The sequence below is a fragment of the Rattus norvegicus genome, chromosome 3, assembly GCF_036323735.1.
Source record: "Rattus norvegicus strain BN/NHsdMcwi chromosome 3, GRCr8, whole genome shotgun sequence".
In the NCBI taxonomy this organism is placed as follows: Eukaryota; Metazoa; Chordata; class Mammalia; order Rodentia; family Muridae; genus Rattus; species Rattus norvegicus.
The window spans coordinates 84,224,977-84,252,478 of NC_086021.1; the positions used below are offsets into that span (position 1 = coordinate 84,224,977).

Sequence of the window (27,502 nt, forward strand, 5' to 3'; positions counted from 1 at the left end):
TGGACCTGTAGCCACCAAAAGTAGGTACTCTTTTATGTACGTGCATCATGCAGACACACAAAGCTACTATTCTTTCTTCTTTGCACAATTTTTTCTTCAACAGTGGCATTATTAAAAGTAGAAGTAAATTCATCTATTAAGATGATTAAAGTCATAGTCTCAGAAGTTTCTCAAACCTGGAGATACATTTAGAATCATTTAAATTTAAGAAACAAACCTAGGAAAAGATACCACCACAAATTATTTGGCTCTATAACCACAGAAAATAAATTTAAGAAGGTGACAGATTTAATTTTTGGCCAATTATAAAATTCTGGACAAGAAAAGAAAAAGTCTAACTTAAATGAGTTATTTCAAGATGTCAAACATCAGGATTAATACCTGTTATTTATAAGTAGAACTATCACAATCCTGGCTAATCCCATGATTTTTTTGTCACAGCTATATGTCACAGCTATATTATATGTACTGGTAATAATTGATTTATTTCTTTCCAAATGACAAATGATCTCTATTGCTATTTCTATAAAACACCTATCCAGAAATAATTACTGCTTTTTCTATATTTTACTGAGCCCTTTGAGATAAAAACTCAGTAAGAATATGTCTGAATTGAAAAGTTTGTCTAACTGTGTATACATTTGGAAACCACTGCAGATAAACTACATGGTAAATATGTCATCATCATCATTTGACAGCAGCTATATCCATGTATCTATCTGAGAGTGTTGACCACATAGGTATTTGAATATTTAGTATGTATATATACATCATCAGACCAAACACTTCCATGAGAGACAGAACCTACTTGATCTTAAGATTTTATTGTTATTACAACAGTTTTTAATCGTTGTGTGAGACTTTTTTTTATAATACATAGCCAAAAACATATTTAAAAGAGCACAGGAAGTGAAATCCTATGAGAATTCTCTTTAAGCTCATGTTTTTCTAACTTTTAATTTTTATTAATGGGGGTTTTAGTGTCATCCTGGGGCCCGAAACAGCTTTTGTGTTTGAGAAATAAATGAGTAAAAGAAATCTATTTTTTTCCGGGAAAAAGTACAGAAGGTCAGGAAATCAAATGGAGGTGTGTAGCACTGGGGGATGGAAAACTGGGGGTAGTCACTAGAAAGTCCCAGATGCCAGAAAAGCAAGAGGCTCCCAGGACCCAACAGGGATGACATTAGCTGAAGTACCCAGCAAAGGGAAGAGAGCGCCTGTAGAGACTATCTAGATGTTAGGCCTTGGTTGAGGGACAGCCACCCACCCACCTCAAAAATATTAACCCAGAATTAATTGCTCCTGTCAAAAGGAAATGCAGGGACAAAGAGTGGAGCAGAAACCGAAGGAAAGGCCATCCAGAGGTTGCCCCACCTAGGGATCCATCCCACATGCAGACACCAAACCCTGACACTATTGCTGATGCCAAGAAGCACTTGGCTGATAGGAGCTGGTATAGATATTCCACCCACCACGAGGCTCTGCCAGAGCCTGACAAATACAGATGTGGATGCTCACGGCCAACTTTTGGGACTGAGCACAAGAACCCCAATAGAGGAGTTAGAGAAAGGACTGAAGGAGCTGAAGAGTTTTGCAACCCCATAGGAAGAACAATATCAACCAACCAGAGCTCCCAGGGACTAAACCACCAACCAAAGAATATGCATAGAGGGACCCATGGCTCTAGCCCCATATGTAATAGAGGATTCCCTTATCTGGCATCAATGGAAGGGGAGACCCTTGGTCCCTGTGGAGGCTTGATGCCACAGTGTAGGGGAATGCTAGGGCAGTGAGGCGGAGGGAGTGTGTGTGTGTGTGTGGGGGGGGCACCCTCATTAGAAGCAGTGGGGAGGAGGGATGGGATAAGGGTTTGTGGAGGGGAAACCAAGGATAACATTTGAAATATAAATGAATACAATAACCAATAAAAAGAATAAAATCAGTTATTGATAAATGTTAATGAGATAAATGAACTCAAACAACTCCAATTTCATATAGCATGGAGACAGACAGAAATGTTACAAAATTAACCAGCCTGAGTTTCTACATAAAGGGGATGGCAGGGGCTAAGGAACTACAAACCAAGGTCTGAAGTAAAGCTGCTGGGGGACTGAGGTGGCAGCTCACACAAGGAACCATAGAACCTGCTTAACCCCCCACTATATTGCACTTTATGTACTTACCCCTCTATGCTCAGAGTTTCAGTTTGGAGTGAAACGTCACAGCAAACCAACAGTGTTCTTGGACTTCTTAACTACAGGTTTTGTTTATTTGTTTTTTTTTTTTTTTAGTTTAAGTGAGTATTTAAGAATTGAGCTTGGTCTCTGAAAATGTATGTCTTGCCGTCTAACCTCTATTGTCTTTGGAGATAGGATGTAATTACAGGTACAGTTACCAAAAATCTGTATATTGTATGTTTCTACTGATAGTTTCAGACAGCAGGAAGTTGGTGTTTCCTGGAGCATGTGATGGGAAGAAGAGGTTGACTCAGATTGTCGAAGTGGTAAAATTGTTCTGTGTACGGGTTTTCTGGATGTTACAGGGCTGTATGCATTTGTCTGAACTTACAAGATTGTTTTTTAAAACAAGTATGTGTTTATTTGCATTGAAAATAGAATGAGAAACCATTTGTTTTAGATTGTATTGATAGACATTTTGGAAGTCATAAAATGTCTTAATGTCCATTGCAAAATCAAAAGGGCTGTGTTTTAGTAATGTAAACACTAATTGGGTAATATTTTTGTGAAACGTGAATATGGAGAAAAATTAATTGTAAAATAATTTACTGTTTTATTTAGTTATTTTGACACCCTATAGCTAAACCAATAAATATTTTACATGGCAGTGTCAGTTTCCTCAGCCTCCCATTGGTAACTACCAATGTGTTTCTGGCACTAGAATTCTGCCTGCTCTCTGGTGTTGTACAGGTGGAGCACCCATGTCTGCCAGTGACTGGGTTTCCTCATTTAGCATAATGCCTTCTTAGACATATCTGTATTATTATTCTGACATCTTTATATGATAAACTGTTTTAAAGAAACGTATTCTTGGGGCTGGGGATTTAGCTCAGTGGTAGAGCGCTTACCTAGGAAGCGCAAGACCCTGGGTTCGGTCCCCAGCTCCGAAAAAAAGAACCAAAAAAAAAAAAAGAAAGAAACGTATTCTTAGTGGGAAAATGAGCAGTCAGGCAGTCATAAACCTCAGTTTGTGGTAAGTCAGTGGTTCTCACCCTTCCTAATGCGGGGACACTTTAATACAATTCCTCCTCATGTCACCCAACCATAAAGTTATTTTTGTTGCTGCTTCATAACTGTAATTTTGCTACTGTTAAGGTAAATATCTATGTTTTCCAGTAGACTTAGGTGATCCTTTAAAAGAAAGGGAAAGAAGTCACAACCCACAGGTTGAGAACCGTAGCGCTAAGTAACAGAGGTAGAACCACCTCGCATTACAAGTGAGATCGTTTGGCTGTCTTTGGCTCTACTTGTTATACTGTATTACATCTGGCCATTTTTATATCTGTTGTAATCATTCGGCATGTTTTATCACTCTAAAATCTCTGACTTAAGATGTATATATAATGGTGGATAGGGAACATTGTTGTTTTTCATTAGAGTCAGTTTTGGGTCGTGAGCCATTTTTATCCTCTTTGTTATTTATTCAACAGGCTTATTTAGTATTTGTTAAGTAGCAAGCATTTTATAAGGTGTTTGTGGATGTGTAAGATGTAACATATACACATTTAAGTTAGAGTAAAATGCAGTTCTTTCTTAGTTATGGGGTGTAATACAAGGGATGTGGGTGGGTGGTTACTCGAACTTTCAGGAGGCTCATAGTAAAAATACTATAAAGTCTCATTACAGAGTCACTGGTAATAAAAACAACCATCATTTAAAATGTCACATTGCAAAACTACTTGAGATTTTTTTAAAAAATAAAACCTTTCCCCTCCTGTCACTTTTAGTGGGGTTATGCACTTAGTGCACTGACTATGGAGAGGAACAGGAGACCTGAGTTTTCATAAAGTATGCCTTGAAAGCTTTCCTCTGATGCTTCACATTTTCTCATCTCTAAAACCATGTGATGGAGAGTAACGCTTCTCGAATTCATAGTGGTTTTCTTCTGAAGTAGATTCTAGCTTTCATATGGAATGTTAACACTTGCGCCAAAACCCTTTCCTCTCTTCACATAGAATGGGCAGTAACAAAAGCTTCAGCTTGAACAATTTTACAGATGGTCACTGTACTTTTACTAATTGTTAAAATAGGTGGTGAGATTCTAAATTTCCGTGTCACACAAGGATTCTTCTTTTTTTTTTTTTTTTTGGTTTTTTTTTTTTTTGGTTCTTTTTTTTTTTTTTTTTTTTTTTTTTTTTTCAGGAGCTGGGGACCGAACCCAGGACCGAACTTGCGCTTCCTAGGCAAGTGCTCTACTACTGAGCTAAATCCCCAACCCCCACACAAGGATTCTTAATAGCACAGATTGTAGAATTATATTGATGACCTGTGCTTTCATTGGTGGATTGAGTGACAGCTAAGACCCCTTGTCACAGTATGATTGAGCATTGGAATGTAAAAACTACTTACGTCCATCATAAGGTAAAGGCTGATCTGAGAAACCTCATGTTTGCAAATCTCCAGAGGGTAAATACTGTAGTGTTACTTGTCTGAGACATTCAGGAAGCCAGTGCTTGAGGAAATAGTAGAGATGTTATCCCTGCTCTTAGATTTGTCAATAATAAGTTAATATTGGTAAGTTAGAGTTAAAGTCTGTGCAGATTTTCTAAGGTTTTTGGTTTTATTATGAGATTTTATTACCATCTTCTGTCTTACTTCATCAATGTAGCCCGTCAACTTTCAATCATACTCTAAGGTTTCAGTTTATTTGGAGATCAGTATATTTGCCTGTTAGTAAACAAAGATACAACAATGTTTGTGTTGCTCAGTTCTCTTAGCTTTGAAGCTGCTGTGATATTTCAGTTACTCTTGTGGGTCCTGCTGTTTACACACACCTTTCCTGTTTTCTCACTTGAGTGCATGCTGTTGTGTTTTGGGTTTTCATCAGTGAGGTCATACTAAAAAGTCAGATGGTGGTATATATAAATTCAAAACAAAGGTGAAGTCAACTCTTGGCACTGTGCAGACCCTTCCATTTATCCCTTAAATTCAAATAAAGACCAATAAAGAGGCAGAGAAGGTGGAAGAAGTAGGAGAAAAAACTTGTGGCAAAGACATAAGAAGTCGCAAAAATGCTGATACAGTAATACTGAACTTGTTGCTGTGATAAAACACCATGATTAAGGCAACGTATAGACTTAAGGGTTGATTTGACCTCTGGTTCCAAAGTGCTAGGAGTTCCTGGAGTGGAAGTCTGGCACAAGTCGCAGCATAACTCCGGGGCGCAGGCTCGGGCTCATCTTGCACTGTAAGAGGAAGTAAGGAGAGCAAACTTAGAATGGCTTGAGTCTCTAAACTCTCAAACTCCTCTCCAGTGACCAGTGACGCACTATCTCCAGTGAGGTCACAACCTCCGAGACCGCCCAGAAGTGCCACGGGCTGGGGACTTTGTTCAATATTCAAGACAGTGCAGACATCTCATTCATACTAGCGTGACTTTCATTATGAGCAAACATTAGAGGTTGTCATGCTTACCAACTGTTGGTTGTATTTTATCCAACACAGCTTGTGTCAGAATGGAAGCTGGAAAATGCAGATGATACTCACCTATCAAGTATGCTTGACTTCGATTAGAAATAAGATAAAGTTTGGAATGGACCCTTAGTGCAACAAATGGATAAGGAGGAAGTTACATAAAGAGACATCAGTGGTAGCCAAACTCCTAGCTGGTGGTAGTTGAAAACTCCTAGCAACCTGTGGTATTTATTTATGAGGGAATCTTTGCTCAGATTTAGGACTAAGGATTTATTATTATTATTATTATTGTTATTATTATTGTTATTATTTACTACTACTACTTTTTTTTTTTACAGTCCAGCCATTGCCTCTTCCTCTCTCACAGTTCCCCTCTCACAGTTCTTATCCCATTCTTACCCCCTGTCTCCAAGAGGATGTTCTTCCTCCCCGCCACCAGGCCTCCCCACTCCCTGGGGCCTCACGTCTCCAGGATTAGGTGCATCTTCCTCAACTGAGGCCCAGACCAAGCAGTCCTCTGCTGTATATGTGTTTGGGGCCGTGGACCAGGTCGTGTATACTGTCTGGTTGGTGGCTTAGTGTCTTAGAGATCTCAGAGATCCTGATTAGTTGAGACTGCTGGTCTTCCTATGGGGTCACCCTCCTCAGCTTTTTCCAGTCTTTCCCTAATTCAGTCACAGGGGTCGCAGACTTCAAGAACTAAGGATTTTAAAGTATGCCATAGAAATTAATTTTGATATTTTCATGGCTTAGTTTTTTCTTTTGCAGTACTTGTTTATCTAACCATGTGAGACAGTGCAGGGTAGATAGGCACAGAAAAGTGGGTTTCCTTTTTATTGTGGAACACCTGGTCCTTTGTAAAGACAACCAACCCTGTATGAGTGTTTTCTCCTTTCCTCTTAACCTCTGTCTAGAAGATTGCCCTGGAACACAGGTTTTTCTTCACTCAGCTCCCCTTAATTCTAACATCCCTTTCTAACCTTCATGTAATTGAAATTCCCTTTGATTTGCTCTCATCTTTTTAGGATGAGTGGTGGCAGTAGTCCCCCATTACACATCTGTCCTGGGCCTGGTGTGTCTCCTCCTACTTCTCTGTAGTATTTCCCAAGGCAGTCTCATTCCACCTTTAGGACTTCTGGTTAATCACTCCCTAACCAGGTCGGAAACGTTTTGATATATGCTGTAGTCCAGGCTCCAGAGGTTTGTGTTACCTACTTACATGTGTATGTCTCCTTGACATATGAATTCCTTGGGTATTTCAAAGGCTTTTTAGTGTATTATATCAAAACCTTTATATTATACTGAATGCCATCTATCATCTTTATAATTAATTAGTGGATTGTACAAATCATCTTTTAAGTTACAAACTTTCTGAAACTTTACTGTCATTGTTCCTATCTGATAAAAGTTCAGTTGATTGGTGTTATGTGCAGATGGACATGCACCTGTGTGCATGCAGGCAGAGCTTACAGGAGGCTGTGCTGTGTCTTCCCTAAGGCCCTTCGCCCTGTTTCCTTTGACACCACTCCACATTGAACCTGAAGCTTGTAGTTTTGAGTTAGGCTGACTCTCTGGTGAGTTCTTGGGATAAATTTGCCCAATTCTACCCTGACTTACAACACACCTAAATCTGAGCTATACGCACACTGGCATTTTTTACGTAGGTGTGATAATTTGAATGTCAGTCTTCAAGCTTGAATAGCCATCTTCTCAAACCTGTTAAGTCTTAAGTCCTTTCAATCTCATTGTTTTCTTCATATTTCCTCTATCGTAGTCCACTCTCCTGATGTCTTTCACTTAGATTATTACAGAAATCCACAGCAAGCAGAAGACATTTAGCAGTGAGGCTAGAGAGAGAACAGTGGGGTGGTCCCTGGGTGACACTGCTGGAAAACGGAGCTATATGCCGCTGGGAATGTGCCCTGTAAGGAAGTTGTGAAATCATTATCTTTTCTTTCTCCTGCGCCTGTTCTTGTCGGCTTAGGTGAGCCACACACTGGGCCGTGTGTTCTCAGCCACAGTCCTTTGGCACCCCACCTAGACTAAAGTAGTGGAGTCTCCAAATCTTGGACTGAAGTCTTCAAAACTAATCCAAAATTAACTATCTCTTGATATGACGTGAAGCTTACCAATACTCTGTTGTCTTCAGGATAAAGATGCAGGTCCACTGGGAACACTGCTTGCTTACTCTTACTGTGTTGTCATGCTTTCATGATTCTGCCACATTGTTCTGATTTCCACTTGCCCCAGCCTATTTGCAAATGCTGCTCAGTCTTTTGGAAATTTTACTTCTTACCAATGAATGCATGTAGGTCTCAATTGTGTTTCCCATGTACTACTTCCTCCTGGTCCTCACTTCTGCCCTCTGCCCTTTCTAATGTGGTCATGTGCCCCTGGCACTCATCAAGGCAAACTTCTCTGTAAGGAGTATCACACTTCTGCGTGGTTTGTTGTGGGTTTGTGTAATTATGGTCTTTATCCTCAGGCAGGCTATAGTCTTGACATTAGGGGCCTTTGAATCATTCTTGGAAAAGGTGCCCATAATAAAATAGTAGAAGTCAATAAATCTCTAGTGAAATGATACATTCATTTCTCTTCCTCAGTGAATCTAATTACTAAGTGCAATATTTTGTAATTATAAAGATTAAATTCATTGTGGTTTCATTTTAACAAACCACAATATGGGGGAATATGCAGTACTCTGGCCTGATTAGTTATGGTAGAAACTGATAACTCCTTTCAGTAAAATTTACAAGCTCATTTTGTTGAAGGCATGTTGTATAGGGGGAGAGCAGGAACACAAAGTAATTGAAAACAACTAGCAAGTGTCTATGTCTTCCTCTTCAGTGGGCTTTTTTGTCATCCAACCGCCTCCTCTGCTATTGTTTTCATTTAATAAATCATTAAAATTTGATTCATTGTCAACCTAGAGAAAGACAGTCCCCTATAATAGCAACTGTTCACTTAAAAAACAAAGTTTGAGAAGAAATAAAGACACATGATTTTTCCTTAGGAAAATTTAGGAAGAAGTTTTCCTAGGTTTCCCATAGAGGTCACTCATGCTCATGTGTAAACATTTGATGTAGTTAATGTAATCTGTCTTACATGATAGGAAATTCCAAACCCCAGCCATTAATAGCTAAAGTTATTTTCTTTCTTTGTTCCTGTGTTTTGGTAAAGTTAGAAATTTATAGGCCTCAGCTTAGAAATAGGGGGATGGTGGACAAGGGGAGACTTAAATGAAGGAAGAGATTTTTGATATCTCCATTAATGAGAAAGAATAGTTTTTTCAAATAAATATTTCAATTAAACTTACTATTACATACCACAGTGAGCGTGAAAGACTTAAGAGTACACTGACAGCTGCTGATAATTTGACTCTCCTATCTTTAAAATTTGCTTTTTAGCATCATCTCTGATACACTGAAATATTACAGAACTAACTGGAGTCAGTCTTGAAAAATGTGTTTCACATCTAAGACTAGTTTTAGAAATACTTCACCTGACAAGTGTATTGTGTATTGAGTTGTGTCTGACCGGCATTTTTAACTGTCTTCTAAGGCATTTCTCTTACTGTGTACGGCTGTGCTGGGATGATGAATGTCAACATCGACAGAGCATGAGCTTTGTACTGGTTTAGATCAAAGGCTCTCTGGAAACACTGGCTCAAGAAGAAAGGTTTGAATTATGTGGAATGTCTTTAAGCAGGTTCCATATGGACTTTTTGAGTCCATCAGTCTTATGTGTACAACTGTCAGAAATATTAATTTTTTCATAAGCATAATTCTGCAAGTGGAATGTGTGTTCGTGTGTTTAAGACAAGTTGTGTGTGTGTGTTTAAAACAAGTTATGTTTGTGTGTGTGTGTGTGTGTGTGTGTGTGTGTGTGTATTTAAAACAAGTTGAATCTAACTCCTTTAAGAAAAAGCTGTGAAAATAAATACTACTTTTTCCCTTGTAAAACACTATACCACATTGTAAGGGCTGGGAAGAAAGAGGAAAGCAGTTTATATGCCTCACTCCAATATGTGACAAAAAGATTAAGTCCCCCCCAAAAAAACATAATTACTTTTCATGTGTCACAATAATTTAGAAAAGAGCCAGGAGATTACACAGCACTTTGCAGTAATTTGTGTAAAACATTTTGCTGGTGCAGGGTGGTTCATAAATGTTCTAGAAGGCCTGTGCTTTTGTGCTGACATATAACAGTGTTTAGATGGTGCCTAACAATAGATCTTACTGAAGAGTCTACTCTACAGGGCAGTATATTAGGTTTTAGTTCTGGAATTGGAAAACGTGTTTCAGAAGAGTGTTACATATAGTGTAGGCAGTGGGCAGCCTTACAGTATAGATGAGTTACATTATTTTTGATGGGTGATGCTCTTTAAACTTACTCGATTTATTGAATAGTGCATGACTCTTGGAAAACACCATCAGCTCATGCCATATAACTCCTTGGGAGGGAGAGGGAGAGAGACAGGGAGAGAGTGTGTGCGTTTTTTAAAACAAGCTTGCAGACTGTTTTCTCTGGCATTTTCAAGTATTCCTGATGTTACTTCTCCTTCCTTCCTCTCCCTCTCTACTCCCTTTCCTGCTTCTCCGCAGTTTGAAGGCTTCTCTACATTTTATTTTGTGCATTGCCCCTTTGTGTTTCCTGTCTTCTGTCCTCATTTCTAGAGCTCCTCTGTCCTAAGTATGCCCTCACTGTGGACTGTTTCTTCCGTTCTGGCTTCTTTAGATATGTCAGGTCATGTACTCAAATCTAAGGATTTGGAAATCAGTCACCAATGAGAACATGTGGCACTTGTTTTTCTGGATCTTCGTTACCTCACCAGTGTTTAATTATCAGTTGGCCTCGACTTAACTTGAAAACTTAATGTTTTCTTAATAGCTGAATAGAGTTCCATTATGTGTACGTATTACATTTCTATTCCTCAGTTGGAAAAGGTTCTGTTCTTTATATTTCCTGTCTGTTGTGAAGAGACAGTAACAAACATAACTGAGCAAGTGTCCCTGCAGTGTGATGAGTCCTTAGGGCACATGCCAAGAAGTGGTGTAGCTGGGTCATACGGTAGATCTGATTTTAGCTTTTTGAGATTTTTCCACACTGCTTTCCAGTTTTTCATCCTACCCACAAAGAATGTGGATCCCCTTTCCTTGCATCCTCACCAAGATTCTTTGGCGTTTCTTGTCTTTATCTCATTCATTCTGACGGAAATAAGATGAAATCTCAGAATAGTTTCAATTTGCATTTCTTTAATTACTAAGAATGCTGAACACTATTGAACAACTATGCAAATGCCAGGCATGAGAATCACTCCCTCAAATCATTATTTCGGAGGACACAAATCTCCCCAAACAATATGGACGGTTTCTATTGCCCATTGCTATTCTCCAGAGCTTGAAGGTTAAGACCTAATTGTTGAAGATACTATATACTCTTCAAACACAGGAGGTATTGAGCTAAAATTGAGCTGGAAGCCTCCTTCTTGAGGACTGGTTCTCATAATATTGGTAGGTCATGTGTGGTCTGCTAAAGGAAAGTAGCAACTGATAATCTTACCCAGGTGAAAGGCCTACAAGTCATAACAATGACCACCTTGACGAGATGGTCACAGTGGTCTAGCGGTTGCAGTTTTATCTTAGGGATGACTAAAGTCTGTCTAATTGGACTCACAGTCCACTCAGGATAAGATTTATGTCTGATGCTGTAAACCAACTACCCATGAGCAGAGAGGTTATAGACCTGGGAGGAGAACCTACCATTTTCCTAATCAATATAACATGTAACTTCATTCTAAATACTTATCATTATACCTACAAGTAAGTGGAGTTCTCATTCACTTATCAAAGAAACATCTTTTTGCAGCAGATAGAGACTAGATCAGGGATCCACAGATCGTTAAAAATGTGAAGAATACGTGATTATAGGGTGCCCAGCCCCAACTAAAAGTAATCAGTGCAACCCCTGTACTCAGGAAAGTCACAGAAGAGCGTTAGAGGGGTTGTAGACCCTGCTAGGAGATCATGTCCCCTAGAAGTGGAATGGCAATTGCACGCATGAAATCTTAGTAATATGATTCTTCCTTGGATGAAGGAGCTATAGGCAGTCTGTGGCTGCTGAGAGAAGGAGAAAAGTTTCCTTCAGGGATGGGCTCATGAATTTCAAGTGGTCAGCCTGGACATGTGTACCTAGGAACAACTGTAAGAGGATGCAGTAGACTAAAGATTTACAGTTGTGTATGAACATATGTACAGGTGTCAGTAGTAGCTAACGGGGAAGTTACAAATCTGGGCAGGAGATAAGGAGCACAGGAATTGTTGAGTGTAGGCAGGCAGAGTGCCAACTATAATAACAGGTGGTGACACTATGACTAGCAAATGCACTTCTTTTTGATGTGCAATTTTATACTGTTGTAGATGCTAGTGCTTGTACTTTAAATATTCTTTAAGTACATAAACATTTATTTATTAAACCTTACCTTAATCCCTGAATTGTATGCAGCTGACTGGGAGTTTTTGGTGAACTTTTTGTTTTACTCTTCTTAATTGTCCCTAAAAAATTTATCTAACTTGAGGATTCCTTTCTCTGCTCTCTTCTTTTCCTTCTGTAATACTCATGCTAAGTGGTGATTGCCTCCTTGTGGGAACATGTGTCAGTGTTAGAAGTCATTGCTTATGTTAGGGATATTAATAGTAATCTGTTCATTTCCAGGATTATTTCATTTTTAAATGAAATGAACCAATTCTGAAGTGTCCTTCAAGGACAGATACATATCAGTTCTGATATATAGAGGACTTTTTTGAAGTATTTATTTACAGTGAACAGTTGAGCTAGTTTTAGCACTTAGAATCAAAAGTAAGTGTTTGCCTTAAGTTTGAGGTATTAATAACTAAATTGCTAGAATACTTGCTAACTTTATTTCTAGAAACTTTTATTTAAAAAGGTGGCCTGAGTGCTTTTAGAAATAGTCATTACTGAGAATATATTTTATTTCCACATATTTTATTAACACTAACAATAACTGGCTTACTCTTTTACTGGAAGGCTAATAGCTATAGATGTTTCCTTCCTGTTTGTAAGCCAGAGCTTGGTTTCCAGTCTTCCCAGGACTTGTCCTCATCATGTTTGCAGGGGATGTGCCTCCCTTGTTCCTCCTTTATTGTCTTTGTCCTGATTCCTTTGTCTCTTCTCTTACAAAAGAAACTCCTCCATTTTATCCTTGCTGTGACATACTTGCTGCCTGTCCCTTTTCCTTGGATTCTTTCCTGTCTTAGGCTGATTGATAGGCTGTCCACTTCCCTCCCTGTTCATAGCCCACCTATCTATCACTCTGACAGTACTGTGTTCTCTGTCTTTCATTTTATAACCATTAAATAAGAAGAATATTTTGGCCTTCCATTCTTTGAATATAATCTTAATTTTTGTCTCTGTTGTCTTGGGTGTTGAGCTGTGTTTGGAAGATAGGAAAGAGGCCAGAGTGAATACCTGCCGGTGACATGAACTTGAAGCCATTCTGGTTAAACTGAGGTAGTATGGATAATATAGTTTTAAATGCTTAACCTGGTAGCATGGTAAGCTTTGATTTCTTTTTTTAAGTATTGGTTACTTAAAAAATGCATATAATTATTCATTTATTGTTATGGAGGAAAGTTGTTCATGTTACTGTTGATGGGCAGGTGTGGAAGGTTTCATTTATAGTTGATGGTTAGTATGCTTCCAGAGTTCAGAATACCTGGTTTCAAGCTGTACTTTAGAGTATATCTGTTTGGAACTCAGAAACTTTTTAATAAACCAAGACTTGAATAACATTTACTACTTTTTGCATTAGCATGTACGTTTTTATACGCTCTATAGTTTTTCTTTTAAATAAATATATTACTTTATTGTTACAGGCATTTTTCATAACAGTTTAGTAGAAACTAAAGCATTACCATGTGCCCCTTTGTCTCCTGCCTCCCTCATGCTATCTTCAGTGGCATTCACACCGGTGCTGTGGATGTTGTATATTACAGTCCATGAACTTGCTTTGAACATACATTGCCACACAAGTTCCCTAAAGTCCCTAGTACATGACAGTTGATTTTTGGTGCTGTACATTTTATGAATTTAGACACACACACACACACACACACACACACACACACACACACACACACTGATACATTTATCTAGCTTATCACATCAGTACCTATCTTCTGGTACCTTGCTAGCATTTTTATTTTCTCCATAATTTGGACTGTTTCAGGATGTGGTATGTTTGGAATCTTATAGTATATAGCAGTATATAGGTTTTCACATTATCTTCTTTGACCAAGTAATCTGAATTTAAGGTACATGTGTGTGATTTTGTTTCTTTACCGCTCCTTTGCACTGAATAATAGTTCATCATCTAAATAGAGCAGCTTCTAGTTCAGTTAATATGGCTTGGTTGCTGTGGAGGTTTGTATGTGCTTGGCTGAGGGAATGGCACTATTGGAGGTGTGGCCTTGTTGGAGGAAGTGTGTCACTGGGCTTGGGCTTTAGACCTTTTCTTAGCTACCTTCAGAATAAGATGTAGAACTCTCAGCTCCTTCTGTGCTGTGACTGACTGGAAGCTGCTATGATCCTGCCTTGATACTAATAATGGGCTGAAACTGAACCTGTAAGCCAGCCCCAATTAAATGTTCTTTATAAGAATTGTCTTGGTCATGGTATCTGTTCACAGCTGCTTGCCAGTTGTGACAATTATGAATATTACTGCTATGCACAAGCTTTTGTGTTGAATTTTGTTTCCTGGTTAAATAGCAACAAATGTTATTGCTGGATCATATAGTAAGATGAACTTAGTCTCTAAGAAACTGTTAAAGTATCTTCCAAAGTGAATTATCCACACGCAAAATCAGGGGAAATCTAGACATTTTTCATTGCCTATGTCATTTTGCTTTACTAGTACTGTGCCCTCTGCTGAAAAGCTGCCTTTGCTTTATTGTTACTTTTGCAGTTACGAATGTTAACTGTAGTTGGGTGACTCTCTGGGTTCTCCATTCTGTTCTCTTGGTCTTTTTCACCTGTATACACTGATGTCTTCTCTGGGGCTTTGCAGTTGTGTTGTAAGTCTTCAGTTTGGGTAATACCTGTCTTTTTCATTCCTTCCTTCCTTAGCAAATATTCTCAGTTCTTCTCTACACAAACTTTAGAATCAATTTGTTGGTATCTACAGAATAATTTGTTATGTTTTATTTGGGGAGTGGGTTAGCATCGATATGTAGGTGAAGTTAGAATTGACATTTGGGCACTAGTTTCCCTATGAATTTGATAGGCAGACTATCTAATTTTATTTTTTTTAACATTTCTATTTTATGGACAAATGTTTTTCCTGTTTATGTGTATATACATTATGTGCATGCCGTGCCCACTGAGGCCAAAAGAGGGCATTGGCACTTGTGAAACTGGAGTTACAGATGGTGATAGGCCATGATGTGGGTTCTAGGAACAGGACCTGGGTCCTCTACAGAGCAGCCAGTGCTCTCAACTGCTGAGTCATTTCTCAAAGCCACTTAATTTTATTAATATTTTACTTTTATTTTTTAAATTAGCAACAGCTTTTCCATATGGGATTTTTATACATTCTTCATTTTGTTGACTACCCCCTCTTCTGGTTTCTTGAGTTTAATTTTCAGTTGACTTACTACTTTAAAATTTAGTTACTCGATGCATGGGAAATTACCATCAGTGATGTCATTGCTGACCTTACATCAAGAGTTGTTTCTACAGAAAAATGAGGAAAGAAATCCAGCTTGAAACTATTTTAAAAACAGGAGGAGAGAAATTAGAGATGACACATAAAGGGAATACTTTTAAGGAGTGTTTCTGTTAAAGGAACAATAATTTGAGTTAAAAGCTAGAAGGGATAGAGAAACAAGTTTGTCTTTTAGTCAAGTTTGGGAAAATGCCATTGCTGGATTCTTGTGGATGTTGTTGACTTGAAAGAGAAAAGTCTATGGTATAAGGCAAGAAGGAAGGTTGTAGAGTTCTTCCCTGTGGAAAGGAGAGAAACAGAAAGCATGGAGGTCAGAGGAAAGATACAGGAATGCTTGCTCAGTTTTGCCAGTTTTTTTTTCCCGCTCAGCTGTGAGATGCTTTGAGCTAACAGACTCAGTCCTGAAGCTCTCCTTTCCCATGTCTCTTGGTGGGAAAGAGTCTCTTGTCTATTCCAAGAGATGCTGTAAAGGAAATGAAAATAGACTCCTTAGGCTAGATGCTTCTCTTATAGTCCTGATGTGATAGAGTTAAATGGACCCTTTTTCATGCAACATAAGAGGGGGAAACAAACTTTAGAATCAGGAATTTGGTTTTACAGTGTGAATCTCTTCTGCCGTGTAATAGGATTTAAGATGGATTCTTGCCCTCTCCATCTTTATTTCTTTAAGGGTGGTAGATTTGTCCAAAGCATCATTTTTTCAGTGTACAATTCCACAGTCCATTAAAGTACATTGACCTTAACTTACCTTCTGTTCAGTCATCTGAATTTGGTTATTTGGAAGTTTGGGTACTTACACAAGTAAGTATTTGTAAAATCTGTTGGGAGAGCAGAGATAACCACAGTGAAATTACAGTAGCAAATAGAATTGTTTGATGGCTATAAGAAAAGCCTTTTTGACATATGTCATTTGAACTTCACTAGATTTACAATGTCAGTTTTGCAGGATTAATAACATGTAGCTAAGCTGATGCCCTATTATTAATATGGTTGCAGTACTACTTTGCACTACTTAAATAGATCTTCCAGATCATTTCTAGATTGATGGGTAGTTTAAAAGAACAAAAGCATATACATGCTTGCAGAAAGCCAGGATAATTTTCAGTGTAAAAATCTAGAGGAAAATGGATAGGACAGATGTCTCAGCCATTAAGGATGCATACCTTTGTAGAGAGGACTTCAGTTTGACTCTCAGCACCCATAACAAGTCACCCAGTATTTCAGGGGATGAGCACTTTCACTCATGCACATGACCTCCCCGGCCCACTCCCACCTGCATATACATATGATTAAAGAGAAAATGAAATTCTGAACAAATAGAGGAAAATGGCAATCTGTGAGGTGTTTGAGCAATGATTATAGGAGTCACTGAGTTACATTACCATCCAGAAATTGTGAGTTTAAATTATATTTAACTATTTTATTTTTATTGTATAAATGATACTGATGTTTAGCACATTGCATGTTTCTGTGGTTCAGTAGAATTCAAGTCCTGATTTCTTAACATTCTCAGACAGGGACCTAGGATTCTTGAAGGTGATTCTGGGGCTCGGAGGTTAAAGCATCTCCTCATACCAGGAAGGAAGAATATACTCTAAAATGGCACCATCATGTTAGAAGTGTATCGGGGTGTACTCTAAAATGCTGGCATGTTAGAAGCGTGTTGGAGCTGTTTTGTAGACTCTTTCTCTGTGTAAAAATCTATGATTCAAGCACCAAAATAATTAAAAGCAATAATGAATTATAAAGCATTGGAAAGAAATAGTACTTTATGAGTTCATATCAATAATATATAACATTTATATAATCAAGAACAAGAAGGGGCTGAAGACAGCTGTTAAATGTGGAGGAATAACTGGAGTTGAAAAATTATGATTATGCCAATATCATAGGAGCATTCAGAGGATTTCCGAGCGAGTGTGTTAAATCTAGAGAATTTTGAATAAAGAGAATGGTATTTGCATGGTAGTAATGTAACCAAAGAGTACATATTGAATAAAGAACAGTTAGTAACTAAGCAGTAGGAACTTTGGAAAGCATCTTCAGTGGGTGAAACTTAATATCACCAGTGAGGGACAGGACACCAAATCATGTGCTTCACAATGTCATGACCCCAAAATGACATGATTTATTTAGTGTTTTAGTTAGCAGTGTGTTACTTGAGTCTCATCAGAGAACCACAGGCAAACTCAAGTGTTGCTGTACATTTATTTCTTTTAAGGACTATATTCTGCCAAATAAAGTCAGAAAGAATAAATTCTGATAGGACCCATGTTAAAGGAAAGGAAAAGCATGAGTGGGTGTGCTGAGGTGCACGTGGTGGATTTTGCACTCCAGATGGTAAGGCAAGATGATTCCAAGTTCTAGGCCAGCCTACAGTTACATAGTAAACTCCCGTCTTGGACTAGACTAGATTTAGGTATAAGATTTTCTTGACTCCCAAGACTGGATCTTTTATCTGAGGGGGAGGGATATATTACAGAGTTGGTTGACAATTTTATCATACAAATTATAGATTAGTGTGGTTGTTGACATTTAGTAACTATTGACTTCTTAATTATTTTTGGAAGAGTACACGTAGGTATTTATCACAATTTGTCACAATGTAACCAAGTCGTGTGTTTGTGTGTGTGTTTGTGTGTATAGGGTGTAGCAAGAGGGAAGGGAGAATAGGAGGCAGATCGTAAAATGGTAATAGGAGATATCCAATAAACTTATAGTTTCTGTGTTTTCGTTATAATTTTCTGTTTGGAATATTTCAGAATTTATACCTGTGTGCAAGAACACATCTTGTTGGTCTTACTGCTTTAGATTGCTTATTTAACTTCTAATTTTGCATTCCTCTTAGGATGTTACCTGTATTATTTATAGATGTATATATTAATTTTTAATTTCTTTTAAATAGTGCTGGGCCTAAAGGAGATAACATTTATGAATGGAGGTCAACTATACTTGGTCCACCAGGTTCTGTGTATGAAGGTGGTGTTTTTTTTCTGGATATCACATTTTCTTCAGATTATCCATTTAAGCCACCAAAGGTAAGAGCTTATGTGTACATTAATATTTATCCTCCTCCAAAACCCAGTTATTCTAGAATTTATATGTATATTACTGTAATTTTATTTAATTGTTGTTTATGAATTAATATGGAAACTCAGAACCAAATTTTAAAACCAAAAATTACTGACTTTTGCCTTTTAATAATAATTTTATATTCGATATAGTTTACTAATAGTAAATAAAACTGTGCATTGAAGAAAACATAAATGTGAATATACGTGAAATTCCCTCTGAAATAAGACTCATTTGTAGCTTTCAGAAATAGGTTAATAATAGGATTTGTCTTTATTCCTAGATAAGCAAAAACTATAAAACTAGCCAATACTTCCATATTCATTTTGTGCCTTCTGTGAGTGTAATACAAGATTGAAGAGTGGTAGGCTCACTTCCACTGTCTTCTCAATTCCTTTAAAGAGCTTGATTGCTGCTTGGGTAGCAAAGGGGAAACTATGGTTTTGCAGAGCTTAAACATGATGCTTATTTGAAGGGCGTCTTCCTTGCCTGACTTCTCAGTATACAGTAGTCAAGTAAAAACCCTAATGCTTCCTCTGTGGAGCTGAGTTTGCTGAAGAGGAATCCCGCCCCCAACTTGTAAAATGCTTTTCTTTTTTAATGCAATATTCTGATAATGATTTCCCCTCCTCCAACTCCCCCCAGATCTATCCTGCTTTCCCTCCTGCCCAAATCCCTTCTTTCTCTTTCCTTAGGATACAAACAGGCATCTAAATAATAAAATTAAATAAAGTAAAAACAAACCAAAATAGGACAAAACAAATAAAAACAACAAAAGAGCCAAAAATATTTCCTGATTTTTTTTTTATGGGGTTCCTTGTGTGAAAAATGCTTTTTGTTTTAAATCCTGAAAATACTTAAATATATTTGTGATCCAGTGTATTTCTCTATGTGTGTATCTATTTATTTACCTATCCACACCTTCCCCCCATCCTTCCTTGTCTGTCTGTCTGTCTCTGTCTCTATCTGTCTCTGTCTCTGTCTCTGTCTCTCTCTCTCTGTCTCTCTGTCTCTCTGTCTCCCTCTCTCTCTCTCTCTCTCTCTCTCTGTTCGTTCTATAAAGGCTTACTTCATGATTTTTAGAAAGGACACTTTTCTGGACAGTGTTCTCTAACAGTGTAACAATAGTTCCACCTAGTGGTGTGTACCTCGAATTACAGACAAGATGGTTTCTTTCTATCTCTGACCCCTTCCCATACACACTTCCCTCCCCCATATCCACTTCTCCCCTTCTGTTTCCTCATCAGAAAAGAGCAGGGCTCCAAGAGAAAACAGTCAGAGAGGACAAAACAAGGTACAAGACAAGGCAAAAGCCCTCATATGAGGCTGGACAAGACAACCCAATTGGAGGAAACAGGCTGGGCAAAGCACTGGCAGAACATCATTGGGAATCATTTTACTAGTTTTTGTTTGTTTGTGTTTTGCCAAATGGTTTGGTTCTGCCTCAGGACTCGAGGCTGTCCAGTTTCTGGTTCCTGGCCATCCAGGCTGTGTATGGTGTGGTCTCTCTCAGTGGGCCTCATTAAACCAGTTATTGGTTCATCATCCCACATACTCTTTGCCACCATTGTTCCAGCATACCTGGAAGGCGGGACAGAGTGCAGACAAGGTTTTTGTGGCTGTGTTAGTGTCTAGGTTTCTGTTCTATAGCCTATAGAGAATCGTCTTGTGCCCAAGAGACTAGAATGCAGGGGTGAAGACTCCATGAAGGTCCTGGTTTGACCTCTTTGCATTCAGTGAGTTATATGAATGTTGCCACACTATTGCCCCTTCCCCCATTCAGAGAGCACCCCTCTGTCCTTGTATCAGCCTGGGTCGTTTAGGGATCTCTACGGGACCCTCTCTGACCAACAACTTGACCAAATACCACCCAATTCCACCATTGGAAGCCTTCCTTGGCTACAACAGATATCCACTTCAGACCCCATTATTGAGAGTCCTCACGAGGGTTACCTTCATAGCTTCCAAAAGATTTTCACTGACCTGTTTCCACCCTCACCCAATGCCTCTCACGGCAAGCCATCTCTCCTTGTAATCTCCTCCTTCCCCCCTCCCTGCCTCACTGGATTCTCATTGCCCCTGTCTCCACCTGCTCTTGCTCCTGTTCCCACCTCTCCCTAGACCACCTGCAGAATCTGTCCCATTTCCTCTTGCCACAGAGGTCCCCAGAGCTCTCTCTACCTGACCTCTTTGGTCTATGGGTTAGATCTTGATGATCATTTACTTATCAGCAATAAACACTTATATGTTGAGTAGATATCATCCTTTCCTTTCTGGCTCTGGGTCACTTCACTCAGGATGGTATTTTTCTACTTACATCCATTTGCCTGCAAATTTCATGTCCTTTTTTTTTTTTTTTTTTTTTTTTTGAACAGCTAAGAAATACTTCCCTGTGTGCCTCATTTTCTGACAAGATGGTCCTCTAATGACCTGGGAAGATTTACTTCAAATTAAGGCTGTGTTTGAGTGTTTTACAGTGTGGCCCATTAGAATCTAAGGTCCTAAAAGTTATCTTTAGAAGCTCTTAAAGTCTAATGTCCAGACTCAGAGCTAACTCAGAGTCAGGTCATGCTAGATCCATTAATTAGACCCTCATTTAGAATGATAAATGTCAGCTTATTACCAACTGCTCAAGTTTTATTCTTTTGTTGTTTTCTGTATAATAAATGTTTAGTAAACCTCATATCTATTTTTATAAATAGTAAAAATTCCACATGCATAGTTTTTCATATTGGAAATTGGTTTTAATACTTTAGAAAATAGGGGAAAAGTTAACAAGATATAGTTGTATGATATAATTCTTGTATGTGAGGAAGAAATAATGTAATTTAAAAGATACTTACATTTCCTTAGCACTATTAGTGGAAGTGGAAATTGTTTAGTAGAAGGGCTTTGAACTATAATCCTGTATATGGCGTGCCATTTTTATTAGTATGTGGCTATTTATAGATTTAGAAGTTTATTTAGAAGTTCCAGTGTGTTACATTTATAACTTTGTAATGTTGCTTCTCTCCTTGTTAAGGCAGATTTTTCCATTCTTAAACCCTATTCCAAAATAAAATATAAATAAAATTTGTGATATTTTGGTAATAAGACTTATTTCTTTCACTTTCTCCTCTCCTTCTCTCAAATATATGTTTTTGTTTTTTGAGACAAGAGTTTTTCTGTGTAGCTCTGGCTGTCCTGGAAAAGACCAGGCTGGCCTCGAACTCACAGAGATCTGTGTGCCACTTCTGCCTGGTCTATAGTGTTTGAGTTCACTTAAGCTGTTGAACTTCCTAAAGAGAAACAAACATTTTGTTATTGGATATTAATTTGTTTATTTACTATTGATAACTAGGAGATTTCAGTATATTGGTTTTATTTGAAATTAATTCCTGTCTTTGATGTAGTCAGCTCAGTCATTTGGACAAACAAGTATTCCATTTTTCTTGAACAACCTTGTCTATTGGAAGCACAAAGTACATGTATAATTTTAAGTTTCCATAGCCACATTGAATAAATAAGCAACTGAATTAATTTTAAATGTATATTTAACCCTATATATCTAGAGTATTACCATTTCAACATGCTGGAAGTAATATTCATAAGAATATTATTAAGTTCTTTTATGGCTTTTTTAGTACTGAGTCTTTGAAACATGGTATATTTCAGATCTCTGTATTCACATATGACTGCTCTGTAGCCCCTTTTAAGCCATGTTAGGTAGTTCGTTAATGTGTTCCTCCTTTTTTCCTGCTTTTCTTTTGCCCCCACCCCCCAAAAAAGCACTTTTGGATATTTTTTCCTGTTCCCAGATTCTTCTTTGAAGCTCACAGTACATTGCAAATTCTAAGATCAGAAAATTCTTTTTTTCAACAAGTCCAAGTGATGAATTTATTTCTCAACTACTTTTTGCATTTGCTTAGAAACATACAAGTATTTATTCCTGAAAAAGAGATGCCAGTTTCTTTGACCCATAACTGAAAACTTTGCTTTTCTATGTCAGTGTCTGTAGGAGAGTGACTAAGAGGAAGGAAGGTAGCACGGATGGTGACTGCAGCCTTGTTCCCAGTCTTTCATTTTATTCTGATGTAGAAAGAGGCTTGGCTGAGTTGGTGATACTCCTTACTTTTACTAGAATCATTCATACTTTCTTCTTACCTTTGATGCCAAAATATTCTCCACTTTCCATGTTCATGTATGTCCACAAATATGTATATGGTATATGGTACATGTGTAAATGCATAATACCATTCTTTAGGTATTCATTATTCACCTATTCACTTTTTTCTTAAGCCATGGTAATACCTGGTATCGTATGTAGTGCATGCCAATAGTCCCAGTACTCAGAAAACAGAGGCAGGAGGATTGCCGTAAGTTTGAAACCAAGGCAGTGTGCACAGCAAGTTCATGCCAGCCAGACCTACATACCTAGAGACCTGTGTCAAAAACAAAATTACAATAACAAAAATAAATGAGCTAAAAATAGTTTTCTAAGTCAAAATAAAACCAAAAATCAATACTTTTAACTAAAATAAAACTATTTAACTTTTAAAATATTTTAAAAATAGTCTTAAAGAAAACTAGCTGTTGTCTGATCCAATGTAAGAATAGTGCTGGTTAGTAATTTGCTGTTGGTATCATCTGTAATGTGTTGCTGTTGGGATGAACTGGTGATAGACTTGTTTGCTTCCTGTTTGTGCTGTGCTGTGTAGGTTACCTTCCGCACCAGAATCTACCACTGCAACATCAACAGTCAGGGAGTCATCTGCCTGGATATTCTGAAAGACAACTGGAGTCCCGCTTTGACTATTTCAAAGGTTTTGCTCTCTATTTGTTCCCTTTTGACAGATTGCAACCCTGGTAAGCAAATCTTTATGAATCTACAAATAAAATGTTTGTTTAATGTTGGTCAAGACATAAATTTTATCATTAGGAAGATCAGCCTCAGAAATAAGCAGTGTCCACTAAGAGACTAGGTATTAAAGAATGAGACAACTCAGAACTCACAGGGAGACAGTTGTCAATAGTATGTCAAGATACGGGGATCTGTAAGGATGTATACACACTGTAGTAATGTTAAGTTGTAAATATAAGACATACATACATTATCTGAAAACCAGGGTTAACAGTTGTGTGCCAGGGCTTGGATCCTGAATTTTTGGCGTCCAGAAGGGAAACCTTTTACTGTGTCTGTATTGGCTTTGTTTGGCACACTTTCTGTGCCATATGTACATACATAAACATTTAACCTCAGATTCAACTTTTACTTCAAAATTCTATTTAAAGTGAAATGACAGGTAACTTTTTAGTCAGCTTATGTTTACAATTATAGACATTACTGTATGACCAGCAAGGAACAATTCACTCTGAATTAGCATTATAAGATAGAAGCTTTATGTGAAACTTAGATTAAGACGCATAACAAAACAAAAAATGTAGCTTCCCGTTATCTACCAGACTTTGTTAGTTGAATAAAATACCAAGAATAGCATGACAGGGAACTTACATCAGTGACATCTCAACAGAATATCTTAGGGCACCCAAGCAAGACCCACACAGTGACATCAGCAGTTTCACAAGTCTCTTCCCCTAAATAATGACCTACAGATGATCAGTGGCTGCTGGGGAAGCAAGAACATGTCTCTTCTAGTGATGAGCCCCTGATAGGGTGATGTCTTTATTCTAAGTGGTCATCCCTAAAGACATGGACTGAAAAGAGAGGGAGAGAAGAAGGAATGTACATATATTTAACCTTAAAGAAAGAGGTCATGGCTTCAAAGGGAAGTAAAAGTAGTGTAAATATAGTAGTCCTCTGTGATTCTCAAAAAAAATAACTTTAAGTTTAAAATATTTGTTAAATAAAATACATATTTTTTCTAAATATTAAACTATATAGCTGTTTCTAGAATATTTTTTATGAAAAAGTAAGGTCATTCTGAATTAAAATGCTGCCGAAATATAACTGTTTTAATATAATGCCTTGTTGGAACTATTATGTTTAAAGCATGCATGTTTTAATGTCCTTTTCACTTTTCCAGCGGACCCTCTGGTTGGAAGCATAGCCACTCAGTATTTGACCAACAGAGCAGAACACGACAGGATAGCCAGACAGTGGACCAAGAGATACGCAACATAATTCACATAATTTGTATGCGGTGTGAAGGAGCAGAAGGCCTCTTCCCACTGTGCTGCGGATCTTTATAGCCTTTACAATACGGACTTCTGTGTATATGTTATACTGACTCTACTCTTGCCTTTATCTCTGGAGACTGGGAGACCCCCAAAAGGTAAATGCTACCAAGAGTAGAACTTCGTAGCTGTAGATTAGTTACGTTTAAAATGCCTACTTGCAAGTCTTGCTTCTTTGGGATATCAAAATGTATTTTGTGATGTACTAAGGATACTGGTCCTGAAGTCTACCAAATATTATAGTGCATTTTAGCCTAATTCATTATCTGTATGAAGTTATAAAAGTAGCTGTAGATGACTAGGAATTATGTCATTTGTATTAAGCCCAGATCTATTTCTGAGTATGTGGTTCATGCTGTTGTGAAAATGTTTTACCTTTGTCAGTTTGTAATGAAAGGATTTCCTTCTACCCTTTGTAGCTCAGAGAGCACCGATGTATCATCTCAAACACAATAAACATGCTCCTGAAGGCAGAGTTTCTTGTCATAATGTTGAAAGTCTTGTCAGAAGGTGTGTCTGAGATGATTGTTGATGAAATAAGGATGTGGCTATGAAGATTGATTATTAAGGACTAGTACAAATGAATGAATTATTAAATCGAAAACATTTAAAAATCTTAAGTGTGTAGAGTTTTTTCCTTTAAGGAGAGAATACAGTGGGCTTAAATATGAAGCTGGATTTAAACCATTGGTCTTAAAAGACAACAACATATAAATTCTACATGGACAGTGTAATATTTAAATTGAAAATGAAGTCCTGGATCATTCAGAACTCACTCCATCTTAACAAAGCATTTTGTTTCCAAATTGGTGGTTTCTGTTCAACATTGGGCAGTATTGTCAGATAATTGCTATGCTGTGATTGCTTTTCTATGGTGCTTTTCCCTTTCATCCTGATCCTGAATTTTTATGGTGCATTATTGTTACTGTGATACATGGCCGGCAAGTGTAGCCAGAGGCTCAAAAGTCCTGTATGCCCTGAAGGTAGAGTGTGTGTCCGTGTGCAGGCAGGACAGGCAAGTTGTAAGGCTTTAGGGTCAGATCACTTCTAAGTGTGATTAGTAAGCTTGCTTAAGAGAACTATAAACAATATAATTGTACTATTTTTCCCCTGTGCCTGGAATAAATTACCTGTGGTCAGTGTCTTTTCCAGTCCTGAGTATGGTAATACAGCAGTACCATAATAAAATTCATGGAGACTAATTATTAGGATAAAAACAGACATTGCTTTGGGCGAGGGAATGTTAGCTCAGTGGTAGAGGCTAGCTTGGGATCTTTAGCACCTACACATGGAGACGTTTCTTCAGGAAGTGAGTCTCAGTTATGTAGACAGACTGCCACTATAAAATAGGGGGCTTCTAGTCACATTTGAAGATAGAAATCATAAATCAGAAGAAAGCTTAAATTTAGCAGTTGTCTATTTTTTCTGAAAGTTGCGTGTGAGCGCATGCGTGTGCACACGCGCGCGCGCGCACACACACACACACACATTACCCTTTTATAAGAGAACAGCTAGCAATGTGTTAATATTTAGAAGATTTAAGCTTTATCTCTGAAAACTTCTGAGTCTTATTTTAAGTAGAAATTAAAAGTCCACCGTTCAAGTCAATGTGATGAGGTTAGAGGTGTTAAATGAAAACCAAAATGATTTTAATGAACCATTGCGAACTGTAGAAAGGACTTCCCATCGCTCAGACTAGCATTCTATACCCTAAAGTAATGAGTTTCTCTTGGTGCTAGCAAGCTCTCATTCTGAATACTAGTGTGTTGCATTGCCAGTCCAATTGCAACTCGTAAGTATGAAAATGGCTGAGCCACTGTGTATCCCACCAGACCTGTGGTGTTCTAATGATCAGTGTACAAAATAATGCTGAATATATATATTGCCTGTAACTATTGTCTGTAAAAGAAGTATTTGTGGATTAATTGCAACTTCTCCAATCAGATAAGAATATTTGAGTAAATCTATAAGAATCTATTTTAGTTTCAGACTTTGATAATATTCTAGTGAATATTGGGTAGTTTATTAATATTTGTTACAGGAACACTTAGCACCGTTTCCCTTGTTTAAACACTTGAAAATGAGGAAGTAATACTAAAAACAAAAACATCTTATATAAACACATAAAATGTTTATATTGGTAAGCATATTGAATATATCGCTTTAATTATCTGGGCATGAACTTTTCTTTTAAACTAGGAAATCTCAATTAACTGTGGGCTTCAGAATTTATAGTTTTGACCCATACTACCTTTTCTCAGAAGAGTTTTCCTCTTTTATATGTAAAGAACTGGAGCCAGTCCACTGGTATTCACGTAATACAAGGACTACTAGTGTATAAGTGTGAGGCTGTTTCCATTATCATCACATTAATATGTACATTGGCACACCCAATTGATACTCCCAATTTAGATTGTGGACTTTGAATAGATCATTTAAACATCAATTATTTTTTGTCAAAGAAACTAATCTTAATAATTACATCATGGTTATATTTCAGTTAATGTTTCTTATTCAGAGTAAGTAAGCCTCTTTGTTTTATTTCTAGTCAAATTAGGTTTTGCAAGTAATACCCAAATAAAAATAATTACATTTTAGTAGATAGAAATCGTTGAGTCAAATCTCACTAGCTCTTCAGCCTTTCCTTAGGGAGTTGTTTGGCGTTTTCAGTGTCTGTCTCCAGTGTGCAGTGGAGTGTCCCTGCACGGTGGACTGAAAGTGCTTTCAAAGTGGGCATAGAGCATATTACTGAGTAGCTTATGTGATGCTTACATGGTGAAGAGTAGTGGTAATAAAGCCCAATCACTGTCAGATAGCGTCTACCTTGTTAAACTAGAATTGCGAGGTGACCCTCCTGACGGAC

At 37.7% G+C, this 27,502-nt stretch overlaps 1 protein-coding gene across 1 annotated transcript in view; it reads left to right on the plus strand.

Moving 5' to 3' along the window:
- Positions 1 to 25,256, plus strand: part of Ube2e3 (ubiquitin-conjugating enzyme E2E 3) — a 55,987-nt gene extending 30,731 nt beyond the window's left edge. The window contains exons 4-6 of the mRNA NM_001047857.4: positions 18,299 to 18,431; positions 23,163 to 23,310; positions 24,489 to 25,256. Coding sequence (NP_001041322.2) covers positions 18,299 to 18,431; positions 23,163 to 23,310; positions 24,489 to 24,586 — 379 coding nt within the window. The 3' untranslated portion in view covers positions 24,587 to 25,256. The remainder of the gene's footprint in view (positions 1 to 18,298; positions 18,432 to 23,162; positions 23,311 to 24,488) is intronic.
- The last annotated feature ends 2,246 nt before the right edge of the window (positions 25,257 to 27,502 follow it).